This window comes from Pipistrellus hanaki, assembly GCF_964339955.1.
Source record: "Pipistrellus hanaki genome assembly, chromosome: 7".
NCBI classification, from domain to species: domain Eukaryota; kingdom Metazoa; phylum Chordata; class Mammalia; order Chiroptera; family Vespertilionidae; genus Pipistrellus; species Pipistrellus hanaki.
Window position 1 is genome coordinate 66590248 of NC_140509.1, and position 19953 is coordinate 66610200.

At 40.0% G+C, this 19953-nt stretch overlaps 1 protein-coding gene across 1 annotated transcript in view; it reads left to right on the top strand.

Moving 5' to 3' along the window:
* Positions 1-16017, top strand: part of IL20RA (interleukin 20 receptor subunit alpha) — a 30625-nt gene extending 14608 nt beyond the window's left edge. Inside the window, exons 3-7 of the mRNA XM_084890686.1 lie at positions 3335-3513; positions 5183-5358; positions 5912-6056; positions 8933-9072; positions 11075-16017. Of these exons, the coding sequence (XP_084746812.1) occupies positions 3335-3513; positions 5183-5358; positions 5912-6056; positions 8933-9072; positions 11075-11866 (1432 nt within the window). The 3' untranslated portion in view covers positions 11867-16017. The remainder of the gene's footprint in view (positions 1-3334; positions 3514-5182; positions 5359-5911; positions 6057-8932; positions 9073-11074) is intronic.
* Positions 16018-19953: the final 3936 nt, after the last annotated feature.

Sequence of the window (19953 nt, forward strand, 5' to 3'; positions counted from 1 at the left end):
CCTCTCCCTGCCTCTCTGAAATCAATAAAAATGTATTTTAAAAATAAATAAAACTAAAAATAGTTGGCCCCATTCAAAGAGCAATAGTCCCAAAGAAGCCAGCACAGTACCTATCCATAATCATTGGAAGATAGAAAGAGGAAAAAAAGAACACAAGTGAAAGTTTTCTCATGGAAGTAGGAGAAAAATTCATACAAATAATTGTCCATAATTTGAGCCCATAAGCAACATGTTTCTAATGATAAAGCTTAAAGAAGAAATTGCAATCTCTTCCAAAAGAAGAAATTCTAAGACCACAGGAAGAACTATTTTTTTTTTAAAGCAAGTGGGCAGAGCTTAGGGAAAAGATGTAAAATAAAAATATTAAATATACTTTAAGAACCTATTATAGCCCGGCTGGCATGGCTCAGTGGTTAAGCATCAACCTATGAACCAGGTGATCAAGATTTAGTTCCCAGTCAGGGCATATTCCTGGGTTGCAGGCTCATTCCCCAGTATGAGGCATACAGGAGGCAGCTGATCAATGGTTCTCTCTGATCATTGATGTTTCTCTCTCTCTCTCCCTCTGCCTACCTCTTTGAAATCAATAAGAATTAAAAAAGAAAAAAAAACTATTATAGCTGTTAGGAATAGTTGATCAATAAATAATGATAATAATCTGGCATTGCATATCATAAATGCATGTTATATCCAGCAAAATGTAATAAAAATAATAGCAAGACATATCCTGGTGAACTTATTGGACTTTAAGAAAATGAAATGATTTCTGGCCATCCTAGCAAAAGCAGGACTCAAGTCAAGTGGGGATGAAGTGATTTCTGTCCAGCAGCACTCAGCAGAAAACAGTGCTACATCTTCTGAGGCAAAATAGGTGAGGCCCAAGACTCTTATCAGGTTCAACAGGTGTCTTTTCAAGTAGGTAGGAATTCAAGATATCACTCCCATGAGACCTTCTTGGGGGGTGAGGAACCACTAACTAAAGAAAATAACCACTTGGCATAAAAAAGAAGATGAATCTAGACAAAGAAATTAGTAATGACGGGATGATGGCATAAAGACTGGTAGCATGCATTGCAATGATGTAAATTTAGAACTAAGAGCACATAGTGATGAAAATTATGGTTCTTGAAATTTCTCATGTACATTTGAACCTAAACAATAATAGAACAAATCAGAAGGTGGGCGAAAACTATAAGTGTACTGATATTCATAGCAGAAAGCCATTAAATACGATCTAAAATGAAACGACTTCATTTTAATGACTAAGCTCTCAGTATTTTTCAAAAAAAACAAAAACATTTTCTTAATTTAAATGATATTTTAAGAACTATTATCTCTTGTGGTAAAGAAACATTTGAACTATAGCAATTCCTTTAATTTCTTATTTTATATTAAAGTGTAAGTCAAGTTTAGTACATTTATTAAAACTATGCATGTGGTATAATCTAGTTCTTGTCTATATATGCAGCTCTCTAACTATCCTGGTTATATGTAAGCATAATGAGATGTCCAGAACCAAGTATACCAAATATTCCAGGGTAATAAGTTTCCAGCTGATCTATTTCTCTCTTGATTCTGCTTTTCTGATTAGTTGAGGTTTTTTTGTGTGTTTTTTTAAATGTACCATAGTTACCAAAAAAAAAAGAATAAAGTCATTTTTGTCTTTGAAAAAAAAAATTCCTACTTCCAATGGCAGTGGAGGACTTCAACGGCTCTTCCTGACCTAACTGAGCCAGACCCTCATTCTCATTTCCGAGGTGTCTCCCAGCAGCTGAGCTTAGGAGAGAAGACATCACTGTGCAAAGGGAAATGTTTTAGGAGCACTCACACTCTTTCCTCCTCTTCCATTAGGTGGAGCAAAGAGCTTGCTCTGTCCTTTGTATGTCTCCCTGATTCAGAAAAGGATTTTTTAAAACGGGCAGATTCGTCACTGCTCTCTGACAGCAGATAAGTTGGATTGTGCAACTTTTGAAAAAGAATATTAAAAAAAAAAAAAAAAAACTTAGGAAGTGGACAGCAATACAGGGTGGTATATGTCACTGACAGGGCTCCAAGCTCAGCCGGAGTCAGACAGTCCTGGGTTCATAGGCAGGCTGTGAACCTTGCTGGGTAACCTTGGGCAGACTACATATAATACTTCTGAGTGAAGTTTGTTTCCAAGTAAAAGATGAAATGTGAACAAAAGTTTAAATTATATCTGCCAAAAAAATTGAATACACAAATATAGAGGGAAGCACTGAAAGCTCAAGCTTTGCATCCCAGGAAAGTGGTTCAAATCCCAGATATGCCTTTTACTAGTGATATGAACTTGAGCATTTGGTTTCCTTATTTCTCTGAGCTTCAGTTTTCTCATTCTGTAAAATGGGTTACCACTGTTACAACCTTTTGTCCCAGGCAGAAAGAGGCATCATCCTTACTTCATCTCTTGTATGCCCCCAATCACCAAGCCCTGTGTCCTGATATGTCTTCCTGTATCCTGTTGGTTCCATGGCCACCGTCCTTGTTTAGGCCGCCCTCATCTTCCACCTGGAGTGTCCTCCCAGCTCCTCTCCAGGCTGTCACTCCTACCCTTTGCATTCTCCATGACACCACCAGAGTTATCTTTCTAGAACCCTAAGACACTGTTTAATCTTTTCACTAGCCTCTCCTGCAAACTGTCTCTTTTCCAGCTCATCTCTCATCACTTTATATACCTTAGCCTCTCCCACCTAAAAATAGTTCCCCTCCCTATTTACTATGGGTGTTGTGTGTTTAATAAAGGAAAGGAAAAATCAAAGCGAACCCATCTAGTTTTAGTATCATCCAATGCTATAATTGAAAATGCAGATTTGGGCATGCACTTCAGTCTGGTGACCTTTCCCCAAACCCTTGATGGCAAGAAGATTTTTTAATTCTATGAGAATGTCAAGGTAATTTTTCTTCCAAGAAAAAAGACGGCTAATTTTTCTTAAAACAATCAACCTGACCTAAGTGTGCATGGCGGACTACAAAATGTACATAGATATAATTATTAGAGGAGTTGATCACACAATATGTAAAATTTTTACTGTAGCCCAAGAATAACAATAAAACACATGCTCTCAAGATATACCGTGCACATTATAATTCACAGAAGAGAAAGGTGATTACAGAAACTCTGACTCATGTTCCTGACAGCTAATGAAAAAAATTGCCAGCAGCAAAAGCAGATTCTTTTTTATCTCAATGACAGGCCCTTCTGTTGTTCTGAAGAGAAGGTCTTAAGTTCCATTCAGGTTTACATAATGACTGTTTTTGTCCTATTGTACAGCATAGAGGGCACCTCATTATTAATTCACCGTTTCCTTCCCTGCAGATATGGGCAAAAGAAATGGCTGAACAAATCCGAATGCAGACATATCAATAGGACCCACTGTGATCTCTCTGTGGAAACTTCTGACTATGAACATCAATATTATGCCAAAGTAAGGGCCACTCGGGGATCTGATTGTTCCAAATGGGCAGAAACTGGACGATTCTATCCTTTCTTAGAAAGTAAGTAAGACAACTGTCTGTTAAACACCGATTACTATCACGCTCACCTGAGCTCCTAGTGTTACCAGGTTCGGCCTCACAGACAGCTTTGCTTGAGGAGCCAGTGCTCAGCTTGCCTCTGTTCTGCACTCTGTCCGTCAGCTGGTGGGGTGACCAGCCCAAGGTGCTTCTTCCCACTGCATCCCAGAGTCTTGTCTTTAGAATGAAAGCTGTGGCCAAGTGACCTCCAAGATCTCTCCCAGATCCCAAATTGACGCCAAATGTCAATACTATCAAAATTTTATATTATTTTAGCATTTAGTGGAGACTATGTAATTTGAGGAACAACTGACAGATTTTTTTTTAATGTTATGGGTTTCAAAACTGTTGAATATGTCCACAAGGTTGATTATTTGTTGATTAATTATTCTGATCACCAAAGTACGTCTTTTCTTGTTATGAACTTGGTGGTATGATGATGCAATTTCTAGGTGTACAGAATCTAGATAACGCCTTGCTGGTATTTGCTTTTTCGTTGTTCCATGCGCTGATCTATAGCTGACGGTGGTACAGGACTCACTCAGAGCTGCCATATGAAATTTACCAGTTCTCCTTAGGTCCTGAAGCTGGAGCCTTTCCCCTGATTCCCTTCTAGCTCAGAAGTCAGCAAACTCTGCCCTCACCCAAATGCAGCACCATCAACCCCCTTTCTGTTTTTCTACAGGCCAAGAGCTAAGAATAGGTTTTACATTTATATGAGTTGCAACAGAGATCCTATCTGGACCTTTATGGGTAAACTTTGCTAACCTCTGTTCTAGATGATTCCAATCACATCTCCAAAGATTTGTAACAGTGCTTCATTCCTCTGTGTCTGCTTTTTTGCCATGTATCAAATCATATTAATGTTATTAGTCACAAATTTTTCAAGTCACAGCAGTGTTTTAAATAGTTTTCACTGTATTTACCATCATCTCATCGAGGACTGTTTATCTATTGACTGGGAACTCCTCAATTAACTATTGTTGTTTTTTTGAATATATTTTATTGATTTTTTAAAAAATATATTTTATTGATTTTTCACAGAGAGGAAGGGAGAAGGATAGAGAGTTAGAAACATCGATGAGAGAGAATCATCTATCAGCTGCCTCTTGCACACCCCCTACTGGGGATGTGCCCGCAACCAATGTACATGCCCTTGACCAGAATCGAACCTGGGACCTTTCAGTCCACAGACCAATGCTCTATCCACTGAGCCAAACCAGTTTTGGCTATTTTATTGATTTTTTTACAGAGAGGAAGGGAAAGGGATAGAGAGCTAGAAACATCGATGAGAGAGAAACATCGACCAGCTGCCTCCTGCACACCCCCTACTGGGGATGTGCCCACAACCAGTGTACATGCCCTTTGACCGGAATCAAACCCAGGACCGTTCAGTCTGCAAACAGATGCTCTATCCACTTAGCCAAACTGGTTTTGGCTCAACTGAATGTTTAAACATCAAGTCAGAGTATTTGAAATTCTTGTTTCAAGTTTCTGCATGCCTTGGGCCCACCTTGGAGCATTCTGAGGCATCTCGAATAAGAGAGTTGGATAGAGAGATTTTTGTCCCAGACTAAATCTGATTAGACTTTAGTTTTATCCAAGGTCATTTCTACATCTGAACATAATTCCCACTCCTCTCCCCTTTAAGCACAAATTGGCCCACCAGAGGTTACTTTGACTCCTGATGAGAAATCCATTTCTGTTGTTCTGACGGCTCCAGAGAAGTGGAAGAAAAATTCAGAAGAACGTTCCATTTCCATGCAACAAATATACTCAAATCTGAAATATAATGTGTCCATCTTCAATACTAAGTCCAACAGGATGGTAAGTCTGAATTGGAACAGGGCACATAATCTGGGTCACTTTTTGCAGTTAGTGCTGAAGCAAGCAGCCCTGCTTTAATTCTCAGCATGTGAAAATGGGAAGACATGATAATTCAAAAGAGATGCCATCCAAGATACAATTGAAGCTATGTAGAAGCTTTAAAAACTTTGGAATATCTTTGCAGAAACTTTCTGTTAATGGATATGATATTGCTATTGGATTAGTTATTGATGGAGAAGCTTTTACTTGCATAATATCTGTCAGTCACTCTCTAAGAAAGAAAAGGGTGTTAGCAAGAACACAGGACAAAGATGGATGAGGAATCCATCCTTATGGTGTTATTTAGCATTGTACCGGGATTGTTTCAGTTCCTGGGTATTGCCGAGCTACAGGGAAAGGATATTTTGAAGCTGTTGCTGGGGGAAAAAAAAAGCTTGAAAGCATAGTAAAGGATTTCATGGTATCTGGGTCTTTCATTTCCTTGTAGAGTTATTTGCCTGGGGTGGTACTAGAAATCTTTGCTGTAACTGATGTTTGCAATTCCCTAACCTAGTGGTCTCAGTGTGTGACCAACCACACGCTGGTGCTCAGCTGGCTCGAGCTGGACACTCTGTACTGCATCCAAGTGGAATCCTTCGTCCCAGGGCCTCCTCGCCTTGCTTGGCCTTCTGAGAAGCAATGTGTCAGCACTTTGAAAGGTAAGCTTTAAAAACACCTCAGGTGTTCTGAGGAAGGAAGTCTGATGAAACTTGGCAGTGTAGACAAGGTATTGGCAAATCCATTTCTACCAGAAACAGGTTGAGGCAAAGGCAGAAACAGCCATCCCAGAAATGCCTTGAGAAGACCGGGACATTGCCATTGAACTTGGCCAAAGTTAGGGAGTGTTTTCACCCCTTGGGGGACCTCAGCACCAGGCCTGGCACTTGCTGGGGAAATAACAATTGGTAATTTTTACACACATCTTTTTTCTTTTTAAAAATTATAATCATTCTTTTCGATCAGTAGAAGTTCTATGGTCTTCAGGCACATCAGACAATTAATTATATTGCTAGAAACAAAGCATTATCATAAAAACACTTTTTAAGACAGAATCCTTTGCTCCTCCTCAGAAATACAAATTACAGGCTCCATGTTTACATATCACCGACTGGCTGGTCTGGGATCTACAAACCAGTACTTATGGCCTCGCTCTTAGAGTTGCTTCTCTCTCCTTTTATTTGTTTCCTTCTCATGTTGTCTGAACGTGGATGCCAAGCACTGTGAGCAAAGAGTCTCCTTCCTGTTAGGAGACATGGAGTTAGGAGCTTAGCATTCGTGTAATCATTCTTCCTTCAGGGTGAGAGGACCTTGTATTCAAAACCTGAAAATTGAAAATAAATCCTAAAGTTGACTTTCATTGACTGGCTCTTCATCCATTATTCATTCTTCTGTTTCTCTCTTCCAAACGTGCTGGCCTAAAACAAATATCACAGCGTTTCCCCCAAGCCTTGGTCCCCTCCCCAGCTATGAGATAGGGATGGTGACATACCCCTCCTTCATACCCCCATATGTCATAGTGAAATGTCCCAAGGAATAAAAAGGAAATTTTATAAGTACAAATAAAAAGTGAAAAGCTTTCTTTTTTAATCTCTATCCTTGTCATAGCTTTCCCTTTAAAATGAAGGGTTCCCTATCATATGTCAAATTAAACTAAAACGCTATGCAAGCAAAAGGCAACACAGAGCAGTTGAAGAAATTATTTTTGTATTTGGATAAAATGCTCTGTTTACTAATAGCTTGATCAGTGGCCAAATGGTAGGAATGCATTTCCAGTGGAAGTCATTTAAGCAGTTGGCAGAGTTAAGCAACTAGAGTATAGATTAAATTAAATACTTCCCAGTAAGCAGATGGAGTGGCTTTCTAACCAGTTTAGGAAAGGTAACAAAAGAGCAAGGAGGCACCATTTCAGCTCCTGAGCTTTTCCAGGATCTCCCAGCTGTTAGATCACCCCAGATACTTTCCAAGACAACGCTATGGCAGCCTTCTTTTAAAAAGTTGGGCCCAGCTGTTTTGGCTCACTGGGTAGAGCATCGGCCTATGGACTGAAGGGTTCCGGGTTCAATTCCAATCAAGGGCACATGACCGGGTTGCAACCTGATCCCCAGTAGGGGGTGAGCAGGAGGCAGTTGATCAATGATTCTCTCTCATCATGTTTCTCTCTCTTGAGTTTCTTGGTTTATTGTAACCAACATGTGCGGCTGTACACAAAGTTCCACCAGTCACTGCTGGCCTGCCTCCTTTCAATTAGAGCAAGTTCCGTCCTAGACCAGAGATTGTATCCAGAGACCTGGACTGAGTTGTAGCCTAAAGTAGGAGCAGATGTTGCTCAGTCACCTGCAGCATCTGCATTGTGGCATTGGCATCTTTCTATGTGGAAGCTGATGACAAATGTGCTCTTCAGGGATTGGTCAGGCTAGAAGAACCTGCAGTCTGCTTTACTCAAGTGTACTAATTTAAACGCTAATTTCATCTAAAAAATGTCTTCACAGAAATCTCTAGAATAATGTTTTACCAATATCTAGGTTCCAATTTGGCATAGCCAAATTGACTCATAAAATAAACCATCCCAACCTCCAATTACCCCACAGGAGCTTAACAAATATAAGTTAGTTACAATAATCCCTGCTCATCAATTGTATACTCTGATCAATGGTAGGGCAGGACTATTTTTCTTAAAACTATTCACCAGGTCTTTTCATTCCCTTTGGACTTTTACTCATCATGAACCCATAGCACATCAAGACCTGGAAAGGAATACACACACCAGGTTCTCAGCACACACCAGCTCAGCCACCTTCCTACAAACATCCCCAAGCTCCAGATGGACCCAGGAAAGTCTGAGCAACCAGCACAAGGGTAGTTCTGTTGGTCACATAGAAGGTGATGACATATATCCCTGTCCTCTACTGAGTATATGAAAAAGACTGAGTCAAATGAGTGGCATAGAAAAGTGGGGCTGCTTAGTGGAATCATTATAAGAGGGTTTTGTTGTTCAGTTCGGAGTGCTGTGAGTTGTCTGAATTTCAGATACATTTACCTTCAAGTATAAAATCCAACATGAATCTCATAGCCAGGTATAAAATGTTGGAATATATGCTGACTTGGGTTGCTAACACATCCTTGTTGTAAAGATTTGAGACAGTCCAAATAATTCCTTAAGACCATGTATTGTCAGAGACAGTAAGAATTCTGAGATCCTTGCCGAAACCGGTTTGGCTCAGTGGATAGAGCATCGGCCTGCAGACTGAAAGGTCCCAGGTTCGATTCCGGTCAGGGGTGTGCAGGAGGCAGCTGATGGATGTTTCTCTATCGTCGATGTTTCTAGCTTTCTATCCCTCTCTCTTCCTCTCTGTAAAAACTCAATAAAATATATCTTTTAAAAAGAAATCTGAGACCCCTTATTACATTGTTATAAATTAGAAAACTGAATTCCTACATGTAAGTGATATGCTCAAAGCTTTTTGACATTGCCAGTGTTTTCCCACCACACCAAGTTACAACAATCTATTCCTCCCCTCCTTTTTTTTTTTAACAGATCAAACTTCAGCATTGAAAATTAAAATAATCTTCTGGTATGTTTTGCCCATATCTGTTACCGTGTTTCTCCTTTTTGTGATGGGCTTCTCTGCGTACAGATATATCCATGTTGGCAAAGAGAAACACCCAGCAAATCTGGTGAGTGCTTAGTGTGGCAGGGCACATTCTAACAACACATCTCCAGGTCTCTGGAAAGAAGGCTCTGTAACTGATAACCGTTCCTTTTAGGAGCAGATTGAGTTTAAAGGTAAAGAGCAAATGAATAAACAAACAAATAAATAAATAAATAAATAAATAAATAAATAAATAAATAAAACACTTTCTCTACTAGATTAACTCACTAACATAACCAAAAGAGAAAGATGCCCTAGCATTAACAAACATTTTAGGTTTAATGACCAGATTAGACTAGGTCTTGAGGTATGAGATAAAGTCATGATCCATGCCCTTTCAGAGGTTCAAGTCTAGTTGGGGACAGGAATTTCAAAATGATATGACTATGATGAAAGCAGGAGCACTGAAACCCTGCATGGGGATCAGGAGAAGTTCATGCCTGGGCTTGGTTATGACAGGTGAGTAAGAGTTAAGGACCTACTACTGGCAGAAGAAACCACAGGGGAAAGGTGGATAGTTGTTGGGGAAACCACATGGTATTGTTAAATCATTCACCAGGGTTAAATCAATCTTCCTGATGAGGAGCTATGAAAAATACAGCTAGAAAGTGGGTGATAAGGCCAGGTGATGAGAGAATTGGGCTGTTGTTCCAAGAAGGTTCGGCTTTCTTCTATTGGCAAAGAAATCTGTGTAGGGTTTTACCTTGGTAATTAATGTCACGGTTGATATTGTGTTTTAGATACACCTGGATAGTGGGTCTAAGACAACATTAGGGGGAGTGAGACTAGAAGAAATAAGTAAAGTAACTAGGAGACTGGCAGTTTTCCAAAGGAGAGAAGAGAGTGGGATGGAGGGCTGGAGACCAGGACATGGGTGGAAGCACGTTTAGGAGGAAAATGGCCAGGATCTTGTCACTTATAGTAAGGAGGAGCAAGGAAGTAAAAGGAATAAACCTTATCCTCTGGACCACGCACTGAATGGTTTTGAAATGCTGAGCATATTTTAACAATAAAAATTATTTCTTTAAGAATTATTTAAAAATATGTTCACAGTACATATATGTATTCCTGTTAGTTCAGTTTAAAAATAGTTCTATGAATCTGCCTGCACTTATGGTTCAGAATTAGCTTTTTAAAGACATAGAGAGACCTTCCCTGGAAGGAAACTTCACAAAATTGACCACACGTTACTTTAAAAAAAATTGAAAAAGAATAAAATTAAAGGATCTGTTTTATAAGGTTAAATGAAATCACATCATAGATTAGACAATGAGGATTGTAACATAAACTCATCATTGGCAATCTAAACAGGCACCTCACACATATCCCCAGCAATATTTTAACCTAAAACATGTTTTCCTGGCATTATTTAGAATTTTTCTGTCTGCCATAAACTGGCAAATGGATTTCCTTTTTTTACTTTATTATAGCAAGATTCCTTTGGAGTTTGGGGGAAGTAAGTGGAACTGCCCCTGCTCGTGTTCTTATCTGCCTTTCTACATCTGGTTTTCATGCCCACCCACATTTCATGTCCAGACTGTATCCAAAACAGGGCTGGGAGCCCAGGTAACCAAGCTTATTATATTAACAAATACATAGTAAACTACAACTAACAAAGCAATTTCAAAACCTCCTTCTCACTTAGTTCTCACCACCCTTTATGTGGCACAAATTCTGATTTTTCAGAATTAAAAATCAAGGCTCAAGAAATTAAATAACATCCTAAATCTCCTCATCCAGTTAGAGGAGGAGCCAGTCACACCCTTATCTTTGACCTGGACAGATACCCTCCCAAGGAACCACTTTTCACTTTCATATGCATTTGGTATGTCTTCTGTCTCTTCCATATGCATTTTGTGTGAATGAATGAGTTTTCTCTATGTTCCAAGCATAACTTTCACTTCCATGAGTTGGTAAGAATAGATCTTTAAAACCATCTGATGACAGTATAAGTTCTACTTAACTGCTGTTTTTTAATAATCTGTCGAAAGTGAAAAGGTGAAAACCATTCTCTTCTCTCTTTATAGATTTTGATTTACAGAAATGAACTTGACAAAAGATTCTTTGTACCCGCTGAACAAATTGTGATTAACTTTATCACCCTCAATATTTTGGAGGATTCTAAATGTTCTCATACGGATATAAGTGTTGTGGAAAAAAGCAATGATGTATGGGATCTGTACGAGCCCAGCAAGGACCAGGAGCCCCATCAGGAGGAAATGGAGGTGATGCACTTGGGGTATGCTTCCCATTCGATGGACATTTTCTATGACACGGAGAACGGCTCCGAAGGGACTTCCCTAACCCAACAAGAGTCACTCGGCAGAGCAGTACCCACAGATAAAGTAGTCATTGAGTATGAATATGATGTGAGACCTGCTGACCTTTCTGTGGGGCCTGGCGATCAAGAGCTCCGTTTGCAGGAGGAGATGTTCCTACAAGGAAAATTATTTGAGCCACAGGCAGCTTTGGCTCATTGGGGCCCACAAACACTAACGTACTCAGATACCCCTCAACTCAGAGACTTGGACCGCCTGCCAGAGGAGCGTGTGGACACAGAAGATGAGCCGGAAGAAGAGCCATCGACCACGCTGGTCGATTGGGACCCTCGGACTGGCAGGCTGTGCATACCTTCATTATTTAGCTTTGAACAGGATTCAGAAGGATGTGAACATCCTGAGTACAAGGACCTCACTGACGAGGGCCTTTTGTCTAGACTTTATGAGGAGCAGGCTCCCGACAAGCCACTTGAAGAAGATGAAACCTATCTGACGCATTTTTTGGAGGAATGGGGGTTAAATGTACAAATGGAAGACTAACACCCACACCTCCCTCTGCCTGACCCCCACTGTTACAAGGCACATGAGTACAAACATCCAAGTGCCCAAACAATAAAGCATCTGGGATAAAAGAAGTTTACCTGTATTTTTCTATGTCAGGGAGAACCACTTATTTCCTCTTTCCTCGTAGCACTTTTTTCATTCTGTCTCAGATAGTGGTTGTTTCATGCCTGCGGGCTTCTTACAGTGATGGCAAAGACCTGGAAAACAGTGGCTGACCATTGCTTTTTACCAGCAATATTTGCCAAATGTTTGCCAAATTAGATGCAGAATGTATTCAGGGGCATGTACTATGGCCCTTTGTTATTTTCAAATAAACACATTTATACAATTATTTTTGGACACTTAAGTATATAACACTGTAAAAATGTTTCATGATATAAATACCACTCGCTTAGAAAATTCAGTTCTACAATCACACTGCATTAAAATATGACAAAATCAATTAAGTTGAACCATATAAAATTGTTGCTGTTTGACTGTTTTTGATGTGTAGAAACAGCAATTTCATGAGTTACCTTAAATATATATTTATTTTCATCATAAACTCACAGCCCATTGAGGCTCTTTCAGGAAAACAGATATCCATATTTCCTTAGTTATATTTTTGGCACAGGCAGACAACCCTGGTAGGAGAGATGGATTCTGGAGTCATGGTCTTTGAGATTGTCCACAAATACAAACAGTTTCAGATCTAATGATTTAATTTGCAGCATAATTATATTAACCAGAGTGTTCTGTTCTTCTCAATCTTTGTAAAAATGATTCTGCCAGTTCTGAAGAACAGATTTGTAATACTAACTGTAAAAAATATATCAGAGTGGGAAAGAATGAGTTACTGAGAGCAAAAAGAAAATAAAGTGATTAGTTTTGGTTTGGTTTATTCATCTAATTCACAAAATATTGATTGAGTGCCTACTCTGTCTTACAGTGCCTGCATCTACAAAACAGGGATGGCCACTCTCTCAGGACTGTTTTAAGGATAAAAGAGTTAGACTCTGGAAGGTACTTAGAATAGTGCCTGGCATATAGGGAGTGCTATGTAGTGTTTGCTGTCGTCATTATCAACAGCCAGAGCATGTGCTTAGCATCAGAAAGAGAAGCCATTTAGACAGAGGACTGTTTAGATTCAAAAGCAGACTTGGCCTCACCTTGTTTTTCTTACCTGAAAATACAATAGTAATTTGCTTCCCACTATATGCCTTCAGATTGAAATCCATCAGTGGCCTAGTAAAGAGAATCTAATTCTGAGTTGCTTTTACATCTCTTGTTTGTCTAAGCATGTCAGAAGTATTGAGCATTTTTAAAATGTTGCTGCTTCAGTATTTTGCAGTATGTGTAAGCACACACACATCTTGAAATAGAATAGGTATTTCTTATGGGGGAAGGTAACACATTCTTAGATGCAGTGTATCCTTGTGGGTGGTAACTGCCAGGCATTCTGTCACCTCTGAGGCCAGGGCCTCAGCAGCTCCAAGAAGTTGTCTTCTGGGACCTCATTGATTCTATCCCTAGGCCTTAGGTCCAAGTGGGGCTGGTAAGTTGAGGTTTCAGAATCTTTGACAAGTACTCTTCATCGTCTTATCGGCTTTTGTTAGCTCTAGGATGTTCATATCTTTTCACGTTAAGTTTTCCTCATGAAAACATCTATGAGTGACTCTTTTCTTGCATTCCATAAACTCTAAACAACCGTGTGAATGAAAATCACTGTCTCTGCACAGTGGCCAGAGGACTACCAAGTAGTCATTTATCTCCCTCCACGGCATTGGACTCCACTGTCCTTCGTTCCTACTCCCTCTCCTCTTAGTCATCAGGATTTGTAGTGACAGATGCTTGAAGGCAACCTTGACTTTCACTATAATTCCTGGAAAAACAATGTTTATCACTGATGTTCCTCCAGATTCCTTTGCCAATGATACCTGAAAGATTTCTTTCAGACATTGCTAGTTTTAGTCTTGAACAAAATTTCCAGTCGATTTTTATTTCTGAATGCCTAAAGATGCTGGGTTAAGGTTCTGAAAGCATTGCTCCATCAAAGTTCCCGTCAGGGCTGACGAGGGCTGGTGTGTCATGTTTTGGTGCCAGCTGAGGGAGGCTCCTCCATCCTCTGCAAAGGCTGCCTGCCCATGTATCCCCTAAAATTCTCTTTGGTGCTTTGCTAAATTTGGAAGCAGATGAGGTGTTTTCTCCCTTACTTCCCCAACGCGTTTCTTTTGAATTTCTCCTAGTCATTCTCTGGACTAGGTAGTACTTGAAGGCTTCCCACCAAGTCAGAAGATGGACATAAGGCTCATATTTATGTTTTCGCTCACTGGCCACAGAGATTTCCCTCGGAAGTCAGAAGTAACTATATTTATGGTTATATTCTGTTTACAAAACTTCTTCGTTTCCAAAGTTTTATGTCTAACGTTCCAAACAGGTAAGAACTGTTGGCAAATTGGTTCATTGCTAGGGTGAGGGGCATGTGCTGAAAACCTTGGCTTTCCTGACAACCGTCAGTATTTAAAGAGGAAATACCGAAGGCCTGGCAGGAAATGAGGAGAATATGTGATTCACACAGACCTCTGAAACGCAAGCACCATCTCCTGCTCACAGGTAATGTGAGTGAATAAATAATAAGATTGTGCCCTAGCCAGTTTGGCTAAGTGGATAGAGCATCAGCCCAGGAATTAATGCATCTCTTTCACATCGATATTTCTGTCCCTCTGTCTCTCCCCTCCCTTCCTCTCTCTCTAAAAATCAATGGAAAAATATCCTCGAATGAGGATTAACAAAAAATAAATAAAAATTAGATCATAAGCAGGCAGGCAGTCCTACTGACAAAAATTACATAGTGTAAACAAGTCTCTTTCTTATGAAGCCACTGATAGTTGAGCTCTGCTAACTGATCCTACTGTTCAAGGAAAAAGGATTGGGAGTTTTGAATGACGGGCCTTTACACTTCAGCTACCTGTTCCTTTCTGAAATAAGCTCACCTTGGTTACAAATGGTCAGTGACCAATAGCAAATAGAACATGTTTGCTTTTCCTAAGACCCGTATTTCTTGCCAGCTTTTTGCCACCAGCTTCCAAAATGAAAAGTTGGTGAAATTGCAGATGAAAATACTTTCAGGTGGAAACACCTTGAATCTAGGCAGAATGATGAACTTTAAACATTTAACTTTACCAAACAAAATATTAACAGAAGTATAATTTAGACATTTGCTAAAATTTCTTCTTAGCAACCCACATTATCTAAATCCTAGTCTCAGAAATCTGGAGTGGATGATCCAGATGTTTATTGTAAGCATCAAATTTAACAAAGGCTTCAACCAACCAGAAAACATGTCAAAGAGGGTCTGTAGCCAAGACAGAGGGGAAGTGTGGAGGGAATCCAGAATTCGGTAAAGCCCTGAGAGTTGCCATATCCAAAGGAAGTGCCTATGAATGAGGTCATTGGTTTGTTTCTTCGGAGAATGGAATCAGGACACTAATTAGGACACTATTTGGGAGTTGCTAGAGTTCAGTTCCAAGGAAGGAAGGTTTTCTGTAACTAAGTGGTAGCTCAGTTCTTACCCATATGAGGTTTCTGCTGAGGCTTTTACAGAGGGGACTCCTACTCTGTGGGGTTGGGGGTTGGAACAGATGCTCCTAAGGTCTCTTAGTATACTGCTAAATGTCTACCATGAAAAAACAATATTTGAAATCGTCTTTATTTCCCCTTTTTTCTTTTTCTTTCAGGCAGTTCACTAGTTAACAACTCATGCTCTGTTGTTGTTGTTGTTTAAATAAATTGCCACTGGCCTACCTCTGTGGATAGCTAAGGGGAGCCAAGTAGTGCTCTTTCTTGAATGTGATAAGCAGGAACTTAGAAATTCTTACATGAATTACTTAGCACAAGATATTCAGTTCTAAGCTCACACCCTTACAAAAATCATTTGAAGTCTTGCCAAAACCGATTTGGCTCAGTGGATAGAGCGTAGGCCTGTGAACTGAAAGGTTCCGAGTTCGATTCTGGTCAAGGGCATGTACCTTGGTTGCAGGCACATCCCCAGTAGGGGGTATGCAAGAGGCAGCTGATCGATTCTCTCTCATCGATGTTTCTAACTCCCTATCCCTCTCTCTTTCTCTCTGTAAAAAATCAATAAAATATATTTTAAAAAATCATTTGAAGTCTAGAAATGTCATCTTTTTTTTATTATTATTATTTCCCCTTTTCATGCTACCTTGCCTAAGCAAGTCCCTTTCATTATCCTTTTCCTTAATGAAGTTTTGGGTTGTCAGAAAAGGGGATACTGCAGACAAATGAGGCTCAAAGTCATCTTGTTTCCATAAATCTCTTCTGACTCAGAGCAGAAGTAGACATTACTGGAACAACTGTGTATCAGAGGAGTAAAAATAAATAATAGATTAAGAGCAGTCTACATTGGAAAACATTGCTCATATCACCCTTCAATCTGAATAATATTGTTTGTTCTCATCCCAATTACCCAGAAAACCCCAAGGCAGTTAACATTGGAATGAAGGTTTCTTTGCTGGTGATATCAGAGTAAGCTGTTAAATATAACTTAGCCAAGACCTCATTTTTTACTGCACTTGAGATCTCAGGTGTGCCTAAATCCAAAAATTATATCTTCATGCTTTTCCAATGGGTAGACAAAGTAAAAGTGGCATGCCAGAAGGTGGGAGGGAAGGGTGATATCTGCATATCCCCAGGACCTTGCACAGTGTGCAGCACGCAGCTTGAATTTGTCATGAACAAACAAATGCATTGAAAAACGTGAGCAAAGATGTAGACATTTAAGTGCACACTATACTTAATTTGGAAAGGAGTGTGGATAACTCTAAAAATAATTCCGTATGTAAGGATTTCTAGAATGTGAATTCCATGAAGCCAGGGGTTTTTCTCTTTTCTTTTTCCACTGATATGTTCCCAGCACCTAAAACAATGTCAATCATATAGTAGTTGCTCAATAAATTTTTGCTAAGGCTATGTAGAAATACCCGAATCTTAAAAATTATATAAATTAGTGCCCAGAAATAAACCCAAACAAATATATTTAATGCTTTGATCAAAGCAATTCAATGGACAAAAGATAACGTATGCAAAAAAGAGATTCTTGACAAAGACCTTCCTCCTTTTACAAACATTTACTTAAGATGGATTGCAGATCTAAATTTAAACTATAAAACATACAGAAAAAAAAACACAGAACAGGTGACCTTGGGTTTGGCAATGATTCTTTAGTTACACCACTAAAAGCACAATGCAGAAAGGGGTTCATGGCCAAGGATGGGTTAAATGGCAAATCCCTGAGATGTACTGGTACTTGCACTTGGAAGAGAAGGCCACTAAGAAGGTGGCTGGGGCAGAGTCAACCAGGAGGTGCCTGGGAATAGAGGAGGGCAGAGGGCAGGTAAAGACAGGAGCCTTGTGGCAGTTATAAGGCCTTTGGGCTACACATTAATGACAATGAGAAGCCATTAGTTTTATGCAGTGACTGATATGATTTGATGCAATCAATAAATGTCAATTAACTCTGAATCTGAATGACATTTTGATGGTAGATAGTGGACGCTTTCACTTTAAAAAAAGAGAGCACAGAAGGAGAAAATGAGTTGTTTGCTTTGGGGGTGGGAGTGCTTTTTTTTTTTCATTTGTTTTATTTTCTTGGGAGTTTGGAGTAAAGCAGGAGTTTATTCTGAGGAATACTAATTTAGAGAAGGCAAAGGAACCATGTTGAGAGATAGGAGGGAATGGGGAAATGACAACTTTGGTCAAGCCCCTGATAACCACTAGCAAAGGAACAGAAAACACAAAGTGAGAAATTTCTGGAGATAGAGCAACGAAAATGAAGACTTGGGATCAAAGGAATAATATAAAGAGTTCAGTAGAAGCAATGCTGTGTATTCTATGTTGCCGAAATCAGATCCCATTGAAGGAGCCAGTTGAGGCCATGGGCAGAGCTACGGTAAAAAAGAAGTTGGGGCCGAAACAGGTTTGGCTCAGTGGATAGAGCATCGGTCTGTGGACTAAAGGGTCCCAGGTTCAATTCCTGTCAAGGGCATGTACCTTGGTTGCGGGCACATCCCCAGTAGGGGGTGTACAAGAGGCAGCTGATCAATGATTCAAACTCTCTATCCCTCTCCCTTCCTCTCTGTAAAAAATCAATAAAATATATTTTTTTTAAAGAAAAAGAAAAAGAAATTAGGTTTCAGAAAATTTACTTACAAAATTACTTGACAAATGCCCAAGAATATAACTATAAGATGTCCATCAGTGCACTTACCATAGCAGAGATTTTTCAATCACTTGAATATCCAACAATAAAAGCTTAATTAAATTAATTTAATTGTACCCGTACCAGGCAAAAATTTGGCAGCCTTGAGAATAAGGAAACATGTTCACATTATGTTAAGCAAGAACGTACTAAAAAGTGATCAAATGTATCCCATGTTTACAAATATATACATGTACACATTTATAAATGTATACATATAAATTCTTAATTTTTCTTCCTGCATTCATGTTTTCTCAGTTTCGTCATGGACATATATTCCTTGTGACATTTTGAAAAGAAAAGTGTGGAAATTCTATTCGGAGCACATTCACTCTCGCTGTTATCAGCACCACCCTCAGGAACAGAGAGGCCTCTAGGCTATCACTTCTGTAGAGACCAAAGCCTCCTAGGAAAGTAGTTAGGATGGAATGGTGAGAATTAAATGAATATTATCTCTCCAATAATGCTATAAGGACAGGCACAGTGGATAAGCTCAGACAGGAACATTCAAAAATGTAGTTGAAATAAGGAAGCAAAACCAGATGAATACAGCTGAAGATGAATAGGCCCACGGGATGTCTATCAGGCTGAAATTAGGGAACAGTAGCGTCTGTGACCGTAGAATAATAATAGCTCTTCAACTCAGTCACAGGAAAAGGAACTCATCAACCTTGTGAACCTTTGCACTGTAATTTTAAATGTTTAAAAGAACCAAATGAAATTATGTAGTTGTAAAGTGGGATGAATTTTCTGAATTTTTAATACTGCTAGGTATAGAACAGATGTTCCCTTACAGAAGCTATGTTTGATTTGTATAGAATCTGAAATACAAAAAGATAATTATCTGAGCAAGTGTCCTTCGGTAAGTCTGCCTTTTAAATGCCATTTGAAATTAGGTGGGAGGTATGCTAGAAAATCATTATTAAAGTTTCCAAGTTACAAGGATTTAGTAAAGATCCACTGTGTCTGATCCAGGTAGTTGGTAAACATAACTATCTCTGCGTCACATCTGTATTTCCAGGGTAAGTACAGGCCAGTGCCTAAGGATTCGGTTCTGAGACCCCCAGCTGAGTTTCAGAAAGCCCAGAACTGATCTCAGAATGCATTAACTCAGCCTGTCTTTGACAGAGAAGGCTCCTGGTTAAGTTCCTATATTGCCCTCAGTTCAGAGCTACATTCGAGGTAGATGGTCTCCCTCTGCCTGCTGGAGTCCCACTGGGCTCTCAGGATCAGAATTCTGAGAAGCCAGAGACTCCACTGGGAAAGAATCCTGAGCAGGTGCAGCCCCTGCAGCCTCCTCCCACCCCCAACTCTGAGGACCTGTTTCACGGGAGGTGGGTGGTTCAGTGCAGGGCAAGGTGTGGAGGGCAGCAGCACACGGTAATTATGTCTTCCTTGAACTGCTGCAGGCAAAGCCCCTGACATTTATATCCAAAAATGGCTCGTTCTGATCCCACAGTCTTCCCAGAGGAAAGTCTGTCATGTCTTCATCACTTTCCATTAAGGGCAAGGATCTGTTCTTCACAGGAGATGGCATCATCAGTGGCCTGCTTGGCATTCAGAAATAGAAGAGGGTTAGTCACTGCGCCTGGCACTGCCCGCCCAAATCCTGCTGCCCCCACATACCCCCTTTGCTGCCGCTCTTCAGTGCACGTCTGCTCCCAGGGTCTGCTTCAGGCTGGCCCCGTCTTCTCACAGTCAGGGCACCTGGGTGGGGCCAATAAGTCCAGAGAACCCGGATGAATGCCCCACTCCTCCATTGCCTCCCTCTGCCCCCAGGAACTAGACTAGCGTCCTTACCTGGCTA